Below are 14,523 nucleotides of genomic sequence, written 5' to 3' on the forward strand. Positions count from 1 at the left end.
TGGACGTGTGCAATTTGAAGTCTCTGAAAAAATTATGACTGCTTATTTATTACAAATTGGGAGAAAAAAAACTGATCATTTAATTACTAGTTAATAATATACGTGCAATTTAATTTCAACTTTCTGCACTCAATTTCAACTTTCTGCACTGCTTGAGATCGATTAGAAACGGCTCTCAGCCAATCAGCATACTCAAGATTTTTGCATGTATATTGTTATCAAGATAATTCGATAGTGTCAAAGTTAGTTTCATCTGCAGACGTTTTGAACACTGTCCATTTAACTTTTATCTGCATCATTGATTGTCCAAGAAAGCATTTCAACACTGTCTTCTGTGCTTTCCAATAGAGTTGCCGTCTAATATTCAATTGCTTCATCAGCTGCTTTTAATAAGTAAGTAAAGTAAGTAAATTTATTTCAACTCGGGTTGATGAGGTTGATTAGGCCCTTAGCAATACAGTCATGCTAATATGCCGAGAAAAATATATAAAAACATATCAAAAAAACAAAACAAAACAAAAAACAAAAACAAAAAACATACATGGTCAATTAATGACTAACATTCTAACTATATCAATAAGCAATAAACAGTCCTAAATCTTAAAATCATTACAATGAATCATAGAAAACTGTACCTCACAAATTTAGCTCCCTTACAGCATTCATAAATTCCTTAAGGATTGTCATTGAACCTAATTCGTCCGGTAAAGAATTCCACACTTTGGCACCAATAAAAGTTGTAGATTTTAAGCCAAAGTTTGTAGTTTTTATTACTTGGGACTACGAGCTTGTTGGTGCCTCTCAAGCACTTCACATTACTACGTACGACGAACAAGTCACTTGTATATCCCGGTAACATACCGTTTACAGCTAAAACATTAATACTTGAAATCCACCGTGGGTTAGGTTGTCTGCCTGGGTTGGGGTGTCTGGCAATTTAAAAGAGCCAATACAGTCAGATACTTCAGTATATTGTTGTTCTGAAAGGTTCTTGGAATCCCCAGGTCCTCGATCGGAACAATATTATTCATTCTCATATAGCTTAGCATTGTAAACAAATGTTTTGGTTTAGAACCGCACACGAAGGTTCGACCCGAGCCTATCTCAATTTAGCTAGCTTCTTGGCTCCTTGCCATATAAGCAAACTAAATATGGCAGGCAATGGCCCAACATAACGCTATAAACGTCCACGGAGGTATGATACTCACGTGATTATCTGTTGGGCCTCGTTGTACCAGGTACAGGAAATTAGAGCAGATCTTTCTTAGGATAAGGCAAGCTCCTTTGAGGCAAACGTCCCTCTTCCCCGCTCCAAGAGTTGAGAACAGGACAACGAAAACGGTCCTTTGGTGAAAAGAAATTATCTCAGGCAAGTCAACATTTTCAACATAAGTTTCTTTTTGTGAAGTACGATACCGACAAACAACATAAATTTAGTGATAATATTGTAGTAATATTGGAGAATTTTCAAAATGTAAATGTTCGGCTTGGGTGGTTACGCCTTCATCCCCAGATATCGTAAATCACACAGCTCGGGACAAGCGACGTATTAGTCCTATCCACGCTTTCTTCACGATCACTGTATAACTTTCGTCCTTGGCATGAAGCATACGAGGAACAATGCCTGTTTATAAATTCGGAAACTTAAGGCATGGTGAGTAGCTTGGGGCGTTTTTGAGACGTTAATCTGATTACATTCTCAGCTGAGTTGTTTTGTTAGCTTTCGACAAAAATAGAAACATTTATTGTCAGGTTTATCCAACAGATTGGTCTGTTTATATTGGAGGTCTTCAGCAAAGGCTATGAACATGTTGAATTTGAGCTTAAAGAGCCGGCCTTGCATTAAATTAGCGCATCTGCAATATAAATATAATTTTACTATGCATAACCATATGTACTGTATATCAATTCATTTCAGTAAGAAGAAACAAAATACCTACTGTACCACTCTTCTACTAATGAAGTGTCTATTTTTCTCTCCTTACAACAGGCCAATCTGATTTGAACGTTCCAAATACACCGATAGAGTTTCATCATGCATCTGTGCCTTGCTTTTCTGTTTGTTGCCGCGATTTGTCATGGAAAACCAGTAAAAGTGCTTTTTATTTATTTACTTTTTTATTTACTCATTTATTTATTTATTTTTGCTAATTTAGCTTCACTTACTGCCAACTTCTCTTAGCCCACTATGCAGACGCTCTTTGGGGTCGTCACGCAATCTTCCTTCTTCACATTTTCTGCTGAGTCGGCATATTGCTTTAGATGTCCAATATTTTGCTTCTTATCATAACGATTGAGAGCTGTCAATAAAACAATAAAACAATGCATAGGTTTCATAACACAAAATAGATGAGTACCAAATGGTACAATTTGCTTTTCCAGCAAGGTATTACGTGTGTGAATAAGGCGACTTACGTAAAATTGAATAGGCGACAAGTTTTAACGTCATGGTGTACAAGACTAGCACTTCACCAGTCGAAATAAGGGCCATGAAAGTTGCCTAGTTCTATTTCAGTAGTACAAGCCTTGTATTTGAAATTACAATGATTTGTTTTCATAACTTTTGTCTCCCAAGACTAATATGCGCAAGGACGACCCTGGACAAAAAGACACGGCCTTGATAGAAGATTCCCCTTGCAAGGTAAGACTCAAGTCTTATTATTATTATTATTATTATTATTATTATTATTATTATTAATTATCATTATTAAGATATTCTCTTCTCGTTATCTTTTGGTGGCTCATTGAGATATGTGTTGTAGTTTTCGTCAAAGGAAACGGGAGATTCTGGAAGCAATAATTTATTAAACCGAGAAAATATGAAGGAATTTGCAACGAAAGAAAATAAACTGGCTTAAAAGATTTTTGCCTTGGTTGAAATCAAATTAATTAATCAGTCATGTTTTCTTGTTATTGCAGGGAAATTTGTGCCCAGAAAACACGACAAAATACAAAGCACGATCCTGCGTCGATCATCTAAAGAATGGCGCCAACCGCTGTGGCTACTACAAGATTTATGATGCTGCTGGAAATAGATTCACTGTGTTCTGTGATATGGAGACTGAGCCTGGTGCAGCATGGACTCTCGTCGTATCTTGGAGCCTTGAAAATAAGGATTTCTCCAGCTTTAGGTAAAATGCTCGTTCTTTCTCCGTCAGATAAGATTTCGCCAGTGTCAGTAAAGCACCGGGAGACGAGTTCCATAAGACAATTTGATCATAATGTTTAAGTTTGAAAGTTAATGAAAATCGGTGAAAAAAAAAAAAAAAAAAAAAAAAAATGGGTTGCATTTCTGAGACGTGGGTAGAGGCAGTGAAATAACAGCACTCCAGATCAAAATGGCGACAAGTTATACCGACAAAACAGCGGTGACAAGGGTGTATTTAGGCTATTTAGCAGCGGAATCTAGAGTATCATTATGAATATATATTTAATGAAAAGATAGTTTGATGTTGCCTTTCCATGATTTCCATTTGAGTTTTTTTTCCTCGACTATAGGAAGACACCTCTGTCAATTAACGATCCGGTAAACGAAAACTCGCCCAATTGGTTTCTTTACCGACTGACAGCTGACCAAATGAAGTCGTTAAAAGCCGTATCAACCCACTGGCGAGCCACGTGCAGTTTTGACAAACACGGTATCAACCATTACGAAGACTACGTACGTGGGCAGTTTGCGGAGGCTGATATTCTCGCTTTCCTCGGTTCAGGTGTCTGTCTCAAGACCGAACTTGTGAACATCCGTGGTCACATTGGAATACACAAGACAGCCAGATTTTGGCAGGTTGTCGGCACGTACTTTCTGCACATCGACAGCGCCAGTAAGGGTTGCCAGTTTGATCCAACCGTTAGCTCCGTGTCAAGTGAAGATAACTTTGGGTTTTACGACCGCACAAATCCCAAGTTTACCTGTACCACGAATGAGGACTCCACCACTCAGTGGTGGTTTGGTGGATATCAATAATTCACTGAACTCTGCCCCTAAACGTACCCAGCATCAGTCCTGCGTGGTTTAATTTTCTTCCCACGTAGTTGGTAAAGACAGAGAGAGAGAGAGAGAGAGAGAGAGAGAGAGAGAGAGAGAGAGTAGTCAACGTGCCTTTAATTTGCTATCATAATCATGTTATAAGATAAAGCAAAGTGTGAAAAAGGGAATAGACTTTTAAACTGCCATAGGAAACAACGATGTGACCTTGTGTGTAAAAATATAACTTGAAATCTTCCTCTGACTGGCTGTGAAGCTTGTGATATCAAATTTATTGTTCGAATAGTTTCCAAAATTGTGAAATCGTGCACATAAGATGGTTGGTATCTCTGTATATGGTAAACTTAGGAATAAACGATTTGAACAGATTGTCATTAATTTAGAAAGTGTCGAGTTAATTTTACTCTTTAAATTTCCCGCTTACGGAAAATTAAAATTACCAAAACGCTTTTCAGAGCGTGGATTGGTAAAATATTACGTATTGGCCTTATAGAGTGGGTGATCTAAAATGGATGGTTAAGTCATCGACGAAACAAGTGTATTTTACTCTAAGCTGTGATAACAATGTCATTCTAACAGTCACTTGATTGGGTAGGTGGCGAGCGTCAGAATGAAACGGTATAAATCCAGTTTACCCCTGTAATATAGAATCTTTCCTTTGCTGATTTTTGCTAATTGGCTTTCAAGTTAGATGCCAAATGCCCTGGGAAAGAATAACATCACAGCGGGTGCATGGTCTCCAATGCAACTCATTCCAACTAGCAGACTTTACCAAGAGAGCGTTAACAGTAATGTGATTCTAAGATAATTTCAATATCGACCTTAGAAATTACTTCTAAAATACAATCTACTTTCACTGATAAGTATTTTAAGTATTGGACAATAAACGGTATATTTTTCTAAATGTGTGTAGGTTTGCCCTTTATGACCTGACGGATTTAGAGGCTAACTATCACACAATTGACAAATTTGATAATTACACTCGACTATTGATGTGCCAATTTCACACTATAATCACGTAGAATTCAATACTCTAACACCGTTATCAAAGAAAACGTCTGAGAACTGAGCTTTTACCTATAGATGTTCTCCGTTTTTTTTTTTTTTTTTAACTGATGCGTGAAGTCGTGTAGGTCTGCATTTTCAGATAAGACTGAGTCATTTGAATCTGCCGTATGTTGTACGATGTGATTAACCCGACAATGTTGACGCAGCACGTCCATTTGATATTTTAAACTGATGTTGGCTTGATGAAAACTGGGGTTTAAAGCAAATGTTTTATCTTGGAAGATAAGAGATGACAGTGAGGCAGTTTTAAGCCCCGGCCAAACGATCGCAACATTTCATCCCAACATTAGCCACCCTTTTGCGACGTGTTGCGAAATGTTGGGTGTTGCTGGCTCAAGTTTGAAAATGAAGTTTGAAAATTAACTCTGTGACTAAAACCTAAAGCCCTGGCCAAACGATCGCAACATTTCAGCACAACATATCGCAACATTACTGAGCGCAACATGTTGCGTGCGTTTGGCCACCCTGTTGCGACGTGTTGCCACATATTAGGTATTGAAAATCGAACTAGTGCGCATGCCCGTCGGGTGCAACATTTCAAATTTGAGCCAACAACACCCAACATGTCGCAACACGTCGCAACAGGTGGCGAAACGCGCACAACATGTGGCGCCCAACAATGTTGCGATATGTTGCGTTGAAATGTTTCGATCGTTGGGCCGAGGCTTTAAATTTGAAACTGGTCAAATTTTTCATGCAACATTTGTGGATGTTGCATAAGGTTGTAGTCGTTTGGCCAGGTTCGTGCAACAATTATTGCATCAGTGCATACGCACTAGTTCGATTTTCAATACCCAGCATATCGCAACGCGTCGCAACAGGGTGGCCAAACGTGCGCAACATGATTCGCCCAACAATGTTGCGATATGTTGTGCCGAAATGTTGCGATCGTTTGGCCGGAGCTTGCAAATGCTGGGCCAACAATGTTGCGATATGCTGCGTTGAAATGTTGCGATCGTTTGGCCGGGGCTTAATCGTTAGTTTGATTTGATCTATTTGCATTTACTGGCGTTGCCTAATTATTTTATCACTATATTTTTGTTATTTGCATTTTGCCTAAGTTTTCTCGTATTTTACATGATCCCAAAACAGATCGTCTGAATTTGCAGCCTTTTGCAAAAGAGCTTTTACAATAACAGTTATGTTTCTGAGATGTTTTCTATAGCGAGCTTTTACAACGATGGATCTACTGGCTGACATGAATGACAAGCCTTTGATATAGTAATACTACCATTCGGTTTTTGCGCAGAAACAAAAAACTAAGTGGCTTTTAGTGAATTGTCAGATGAAATCGGAAAGCATCGAAAATACTGTCCGCGCGATCTTCATCACAGCAGGTGCACAATTTCCCGTGCAAATAGTTTCACGTTTCTCAAATAGTTTCCAGTCTTACTGAAAACACGGTTAAAGGAATGCGTTCCAAATATATGTTTTGTGGCACTGCAGAAATCATCTCAAAAATATTATCTGCTTTTTATTCAGAAGTATTTTAACTAATAGGCAATATGCGGCGTATTTGTCCAAATCAGCATACACTGTCTGTTTGTCCTTCATGGAGGATTTAGTGGTTGACTTGAATGATAATCACAGAATCGACAAATTGACAATCGTCAATTGGTGTGAAAACAATCACGTTAAAATCACTTAACCTATGTAAGCACCTTTATCAGAGAGAGCGTTGGTGAACCTAGGAAGAACTTTTCGCTTTGTATGCTTTTCGCCAGCTGCTTTAAACTTTGTTTATCTGGTCATTAACCCTGTAAATATGCCTAATGCTTATTTTGATTCGACTTGTTTATATTAATCTACATGGAATAACTAATTTTAAAGTGTCTTTAAGTTGTATTTGTTTTACGTTTTTGCCTAAGTGACTTTAAAGGCAAACATCAATAGCTTATGGCAGCTCGGAATATAACACATATCTACACTTCCTCTAGGTTTACATCACAAACACAGTTTCGCCGACTCCAGTATGTACAACAGTCCAACATAACTTTCTCACAAAAATTACGTTACATAAAGCCCTAAATTTAGCTTCCGTGCATAAACAAGCTTTGTTGATATCAATATACTTACTCTAATGTATATTTACTCAGCGCAAAGACATGGATAAAGAGTAGTTGTCTTAAAAAGCATCATGCTCGCAAGTTAGCATTCGTAACTGTACACTTACTGCAGACTATGATTTTAGCATATTGACTAAGAATACTGGTTATCATGAAGTTTCGTTTAATCGCATCCATAAAACCGAATCCAGTTTATTAACGGCCTTTGACCAGAGACAGCTTTCACTTTGGTTATTTAAAAAAAATATTCTCACGGCTTTGTAAATATGCTTTCAGCTGCACTTAACTGCCAGACTTAAAGCCCATAGCTGAGAATGAGCTATCAGTTTCAGCGTAAGACTTCGGAGAGCAACGCCCTGCAAACGTTTCCTGCTGAACGTTATTATCTCAGGCAAGTGAAAAAGAAAGTTTTTTTAAAGTGAAATGTCTAAATTAGGTTATACATTTTAAAAAGCACGAAACATGTTTCGGCATGATTTAAATGTTTCTTTTCTTTTTTTCCGCGCGAAGATGACTCATTTGAAGTTAGATATAATATTTGGAAACTACCTTCTCCCTTATTTTTTATCATTATTACTGTTTGTATGTACAGCAAGTTAATAAAAAATATATTTTTTAAAAGTTTGAGTGAAAATTCGAACAAAAAGGTTTGTTAAACACCGCCAATTTGTTCGCAACGAAATTTGTATGACGCATATAAGAAATAAAAAAAGGCATCTTCGTCAAACCGAAGAACGTTTCTTATAAAAAGCATAAATTTCACGTTATGTGATTGTTTTACTGGTGTTAACAAACATTCTGCTTCACCAGACATGGCTTATCACTCTGTATGGCGTATCAGTTTAATAAGACCAAATTGGATGTATGCCACTCTTGCATTAACGAAGTGTCTTTATTTTTCAGTGCTTTTAAGTTAACACCGTGGCAGTTTCACCATGCAACTCTGCCTTGTTGTTTTGCTGATTTTGGTCGCTATTTGCCATGGGAAATCGGTACTGTTGTCCTTCATGTTTCCTATCCATCCATTTCTGTAGAACTAGCCTTATTTGCTCTTCGAATTTTCTGCTAATTTGTATTCACAATTATTATTTTGAAAGACCAACACGCCTAAGGATGATCCTAACAAAATGGACGCGGGACTTAAAGAGGATTCTGCCTGTAAAGTAAGACGCCAGTTTTGCTGTTAATTTTACAGGACAAATTTTTCTGCTCTTTAAAAGGCATCAGTTAGTAAGTAAGTAACTATAATTTACCAGGGTAGCCCATTCAGCAGTGAGGCTGGTATCCACTGGTGTCCTGGGAAATAAAGATATGTACAATTTATAAAATCTTAATAGAGAAAAAGGGAAAAAATTATGTCCTCGGTAATATTGGAAAATGTTCAAAATTTGTGCGGAAACATATGACAAGGAAGTTTGATTTAGCGGGAAAATTCCGCTAATGGTTGGAAATCTTCAACGGATGTTAAGAAAAATGTTAACCGTATTGAAAATCGTTGGAAAAAAAAATTAAAACCTTCCATGTGCGACTGGAAATCTTCGTTACAGTGAAAGGACACCAGTGAAAATCTTAAATAGACAAGGCCTTGTATTTTAAAATGGCATTTTTACAAGAACATTGATTGTGGTTAATCAGTCGCAGCTCGCTTGCAACATTGTTTTTCGTAATTGCTTTCATGTTTCATAGAGCAGTTTTGCAATTAATCACTCCAGCCGATCACAAAGAACACAGACTGATTTTGATGAACCAATCAACACTCGAAGTAAAAACATGTGGTTCATATACCAGTTAGTGATCTTACTCGCCAGAGATCGTGGACAGTCGAGAATATATTTGTCTTCGGTCGTTTATGTTCGGACTTCCCTCCATTTGACTTATACTGTCACGGCCTCGAGGAAACCTCGTGCTAGTTACTAGCAAGTTTAAATCACACCAACACATTGGTACGTTTAATACGTTTATATTGCTACCAAGAGAAGCAGCCACTCGTTTGCTGTGATCAGAATGGGAATCTGAGTTTTGTCCCATCTTAATGTTTGCCTAGAATGTTCGAAATCGGAGATAATGTGCTTGTGATTTCAGGGAAAGCTGTGCCCTGTGAACAAATCAAACATCAAACCACGGTCTTGCGTGGATCATCTAAAGAATGGCGCCAACCGCTGTGGTTACTACAAGATTTATGATACTGTTGGAAATGGATTCACTGTGTACTGTGATTTGGAGACGGAGCCTGGTGCAGCATGGACTCTTGTTGTATCTTGGAGCGTGAAAAATAAGGGATTCTCGAGCTTCAGGTAGAGCGATCGTTCTAGTCTCTCGTTTTAAGATGAGTAGCGGGCAGGTGAAGTAGTAGTGAACTCTAACTGTCCTTTATGCATTGTTACTAAGCCTACTCTGCCTAACTTAAAGAGTTCCTTAAACTGTTTTTTTAATAGAATGGCAGCCACTCTCTATCTCAATGAAAAGTATAGGAGATGTTGTAGTGAAAATTGTATGTGTAACTGAGGCATGTATGCAATTTTAACGCCTCCCATATGGAAATTATGTCATCATGATCACCCCATTTTTTTTCTTTAAATAAATCCGTAGATTGCCATCAAGGATTTGTTCCTTTGGTGCGTTCTTTTGATGATGCGGGGCAGGATCAATGACCTAAAATCACTCGGACCTTAGTGAATCAAAAGAACTGATAAATCCTCGATCAGGGGGGATTCAGCAGCTCCTTTGACGCACCATCATCCCAGTGATCTTAGATGACTGAACCAGATCCAGGAGAAAAGAACTCAACAGCAATTTTTAAAAATGTCACAACCTCCAAAATTAATTTTACAAAATATGGGATATAAAAGGTAAAAGAGACTCGGAAAAAGCTTGTATTTTAAACAGAAAGTTAAGACCTTTACGGTTTAAATGTGTTATTAGCTTAAGTTTAAACAATTACCCGCAAATGATTATTTTTAAATACAAATGTATCACATTTATCAGACGAAAGAGTTTCCGTTGGACTTTGAACGAGTGGGCAAGAGTTTTTACTAAAACTTGATGTTATATCTATGCCAAGAAATACGAGAGTAAGCGTCCCTATACCAGCTTGGAGAGATGTACTGTGGAATATGTATTTTTAGTTTTGTTTTATTGCACACAATAATGCAATTTCATTTTCTTCGTAATTACAGGAGCTCCCCTCTCTCAGTCAACGATCCGGTTAACGAAAATTCGCCAAACTGGTTCCTCTATCGACTGACATCTGACCGAATGAAGTCCTTAAAACACGTATCAACCCATTGGCGGGCTACATGCAGTTTTGACAAGTACGGTATCAACCAATACAAAGATTATGTCCGTGGACAGTTTGCGGCGGCTGATATTCTCGCTTTCCTCGGTTCAGGTATTTGTCTGAAGACCGAACTTGTGAACATCCGTGGTCACATTGGAATACACAAGACAGCCAGATTTTGGCAGGTTGTCGGCACGTACTTTCTGCATATCGACAGCGCCAGTAAGGGTTGCCAGTTTGATCCAACCGTTAGCTCCGTGTCAAGTGAAGATAACTTTGGGTTTTACGACCGCACAAATCCCAAGTTTACCTGTACCACGAATGAGGACTCCACCACTCAGTGGTGGTTTGGTGGATATCAATAATTCACTGAACTCTGCCCCTAAACGTACCCAGCATCAGTCCTGCGTGGTTTAATTTTCTTCCTACGTAGTTGGTTAAGAGAGAGAGAGAGAGAGAGAGAGAGAGAGAGAGAGAGAGAGAGTAGTCAATGTGCCTTTAATTTGCTATCATAATCATGTAATAAGATAAAGCAAAGTGTGAAAAAGGGAATAGACTTTTAAACTGCCATAGGAAACAACGATGTGATCTTGTGTGTAAAAATATAACTTGAAATCTTCCTCTGACTGGCTGTGAAGCTTGTGATATCAAATTTATTGTTCGAATAGTTTCCAAAATTGTGAAATCGTGCACATAAGATGGTTGGTATCTCTGTATATGGTAAACTTAGGAATAAACGATTTGAACAGATTGTCATTAATTTAGAAAGTGTCGAGTTAATTTTACTCTTTAAATTTCCCGCTTACGGAAAATTAAAATTACCAAAACGCTTTTCAGAGCGTGGATTGGTAAAATATTACGTATTGGCCTTATAGAGTGGGTGATTTGGCAGGTTGTTAGCGCGTACTTTCTACACACCGACAGCTCCTTTAAAGGTTGCCAGTTTGATCCAACTGTTGGTTCCATGTCAAGTGAAGATAACTTTGGGTATTACAACACAGTAAATCCAAAATTCACTTGTACCATGAATGGGGACTCCACCACTCAGTGGTGGTTCGGTGGATATCAATAGTTCACGGAACATTAGGCGTAACACCTGGCGTATTTAAACTTGTTAGATCAAATCAGTATATGTCTACTCACGTAACTGCAGGCCAATTATACTGTTTATAACAGACCTGAAAAAATAGTGAGGACAAAGAGCATTATTTCTTAATTTACCCTTCTATCGAGGGCAAATTTTACTTAGAGAGCGAAATCTATAATGCAAAAACGCCGAATGCCGAGATTCTAACTTTGTGCTACTTATGTACCGTTTAAGAGAAGGGTTGCTAGGATACTTCAGTTTGCCGTTGCTATTTTCATCATGTAATAAGTTTAATCCAGGGGTGATAAAAGTAAATAAACGTTACGACTACAGCAGAGTAAAGTCAATTTGATCGTGTATTAAAACGGATTTTCTTAAAATTGACATCAAACCTGATTATTATGGGCCGCAAAGAATATAATTTCAAACAGTTTTATTCCAAATCATGTTTATATGTATGGTAACTTTAGAGGAGGGATTGTATCGGTTTTCAGATGGTGAGCATTTCTAATTTCTGCCAAATTAGAAACGTCGAGGACGTCCTTCAGCGCCCCTTTTGTCGTGCAAATAAAAACTTCATGACTTTTTGCCATCTCTGTAAACAGGAAAATGCCTTGGGAAGGGGGACGAACGAGGAGAAATGCAGCCTGAAAATTAAATCAAAGGAGACCTATGGCCAAACTCGTGGATTAAGTAATCTAGAGATGAAACATATTGGTGAACTTCCAATTACTGGTGTATTATCAAATGCTGTTAAAACAAGCCGGGTTTGTACCATGCAAGGTCGCACTTAACTAACAAAGTGTAGGTTTTTTTCGTTGGCTTTTTTTGCACACATATTACAAAGACATACGTCCAGAATAGCTAGGGTGGCAAAATTGCAGCAGAGCGTGGAGTGGTAAAGGCTAAGGGTTCTTGGGTCACAGAGGACACTCTTCCCCAACAAATCATAGAGTACTCTCCCCCCCCCCCCTTCCCCCCACCTCCGCCCCTTTTCCCTCACACCCAGATCTTGATGTTGATCTGCCTGCTGGAAAAATTTGCATGTATTCAAGTCGTACGAGCTCACAAACGTTTTTCACTGTATTTCATTCAAAGCTATAGGTAAGGTTTCTTATGAGACAGCAATTCTTTTCCAATGTGGAACCGCTTGTCTCTATATATATTGCACGTAAAATACATCAAAATAAGTAGACTCTTTTGCAAGCATTTTCAGTGTTGATCCGAAAAATCAGTCGATCCATAAATATGTGTTCCAACAATAATAATAACAGCTTTATTGAAGTGTCAATGTATTTAGTATTAACTACTAACTGGGGACAAGCTCACAGGGGGTTTCTTTCCCTTTGTTATCTTTTCAATCAGGAAGCAAAATTGTAAACAAAAGACAGGGCAAAAATCATTTAAGCTTATCAATATCTTGGGAATTTCTTTCCAAGTTTATGTGCATTTCACATCCCACTTAGTGTTCAGATCAATGTACTTAAATAGTCAAGACAACTATAGAGAACACAACTTTAATCCAAACTTAACTCGATGCCGGTTGAACATGGACAACTCAACATGAAAAACTTAAGAGTTTAAATTGCAAAGCTGTGAACGAAGGTCCTGCTTGATTGAACGTTGGATCTCACAGGAGATCTAATCAGCGAAACTTGAAAAGTAAAACGATAATACGTTACCACTGCAAGGCTGACACAACATCGTAGAGTTAAAACAATATTTCGGCTGGCCTCAGGTTTAGACGTTACTAAATTATGAAAATGAAACTGCAATATTATACAATGGTGCCGATGTTTGTCCTGTTTTCAATAGCTGTTTTATTCATTAAAAGTTGTTCGTTTCGCTCATATAAGTTCATTTAGGTCAAGGAATAAGACACATTCTCATCAAAGCTTACCACATCAGCATGAGATTTAATCATTCTCAGGTCACTTTCCAGCAAACAAATGCACACCTGCTGGTCATTTTGAACGCCTGGACGACTCAAATATAATGCTCATGAAATTCAGCCTTCAAGTTGGCCATAGTACTAATTCGAACATTGGAAGTCAACTCCACTTCAATTTAGCGAAACACCTAATATTAATGGTCGTGTAAAAGCTACAAAATCATCAATATTCGGGCTGGCACGATGCACGCATTGAGTAGTAGTCTCGCAGTAACTCCACGGTTACTAGGCCAATATGGCGGCGGGCTCGGTTCCATTCCAATATGGCGTCGGGCTCGGTAACTATTCCAACATTGCGTCGGACTCGGGCGCTCTCGTTCGGGCCGACTAATTACGAACAGTGTCTACACCTGAGTGAGTGAGTGAGTGAGTGAGTGAGTGAGTGAGTGAGTGAGTGAGTGAGTGAGTGAGTGAGTGAGTGTAGATGTAGATTTTCCCTTCATGTTTTCAATAGGCCATATTCGTATTGTAGGTATTGGACTGGAATTAGCTTGCAATGGAGGCTCACGCGGGGCAATATCATTAAAAAGAGATTATCAATTTGCATTTGAAAAGACTTACCGCATTAGCCTCAGTTGCAAGCTAGTTCCAGTCTAATACCGAGAATACGAATATGGTCTATTCTGTTACAGATAGTGACTGGGAGCCCTAGGGAGCCCTTTTCAAATTTTTTTTGCCGTTTTCTTTACCGTCTGAAATATGTTTCTACACCCTGATTTTCCGCAGGTAATTAAACCACGCCCTGACATACTTTGAACAAAGTTGAAAGTATCTAACATGATTTGTAGGAAATCAACACTGAGTGCATTAACCGTTGATATTATTCCGACCAGGCATGCTTGTTACAGTAATTAAATTATAAACAGGCCATGTCCCAAATCTCAAGAAGATATTCTGTCAAGATTTCCGTTCTGTCCAGGCAATATCAGTTTCACTCAACATATATTGCATGACGTCGACCCGAATCCGATCTGGTGTATTGGACATGACTAGTTGATGTGCACGATAAACGCAGTCTTCAACGTTTAAATGCATGAAAAGATAGCGGACCTCCGGGGGCCCGAAGGCCCGCCGAGCGGAGCACCATGC

General features: G+C 38.4%; 2 protein-coding genes across 5 annotated transcripts; both read left to right on the forward strand.

The window, feature by feature from the left end:
* The first annotated feature begins 1,202 nt into the window (after positions 1–1,202).
* Positions 1,203–4,363, forward strand: LOC110057472 (uncharacterized). Of its 3 annotated transcripts, none has more exons than XM_089291227.1 (5): positions 1,203–1,369; positions 1,991–2,095; positions 2,576–2,641; positions 2,920–3,131; positions 3,499–4,363. In XM_089291227.1, exons 2-5 carry the CDS (start codon positions 2,036–2,038, stop codon positions 3,962–3,964), a joined length of 804 nt encoding a protein of 267 aa, XP_089147353.1. In that variant the 5' UTR covers positions 1,203–1,369; positions 1,991–2,035; the 3' UTR covers positions 3,965–4,363. The 3 variants fall into 3 exon arrangements, with proteins under 3 accessions (XP_089147353.1, XP_089147355.1, XP_089147354.1); XM_089291229.1 differs by having other exon boundaries at positions 1,991–2,089; XM_089291228.1 differs by lacking the exon at positions 1,203–1,369 and adding an exon at positions 1,407–1,654.
* Positions 4,364–7,423: 3,060 nt separating this feature from the next.
* LOC110057369 (uncharacterized) lies at positions 7,424–11,825 on the forward strand. Of its 2 annotated transcripts, XM_089291230.1 has the most exons (6): positions 7,424–7,510; positions 8,023–8,111; positions 8,217–8,282; positions 9,202–9,413; positions 10,296–10,581; positions 11,289–11,825. In XM_089291230.1, exons 2-6 carry the CDS (start codon positions 8,055–8,057, stop codon positions 11,466–11,468), a joined length of 801 nt encoding a protein of 266 aa, XP_089147356.1. In that variant the 5' UTR covers positions 7,424–7,510; positions 8,023–8,054; the 3' UTR covers positions 11,469–11,825. The 2 variants fall into 2 exon arrangements, with proteins under 2 accessions (XP_089147356.1, XP_020619612.1); XM_020763953.2 differs by lacking the exon at positions 11,289–11,825 and having other exon boundaries at positions 10,296–11,156.
* Positions 11,826–14,523: the final 2,698 nt, after the last annotated feature.

This window comes from Orbicella faveolata, unplaced genomic scaffold (genome assembly GCF_042242905.1).
Source record: "Orbicella faveolata isolate gen_17 unplaced genomic scaffold, um_ofav_v1 contig_24, whole genome shotgun sequence".
Classification (NCBI taxonomy): domain Eukaryota; kingdom Metazoa; phylum Cnidaria; class Anthozoa; order Scleractinia; family Merulinidae; genus Orbicella; species Orbicella faveolata.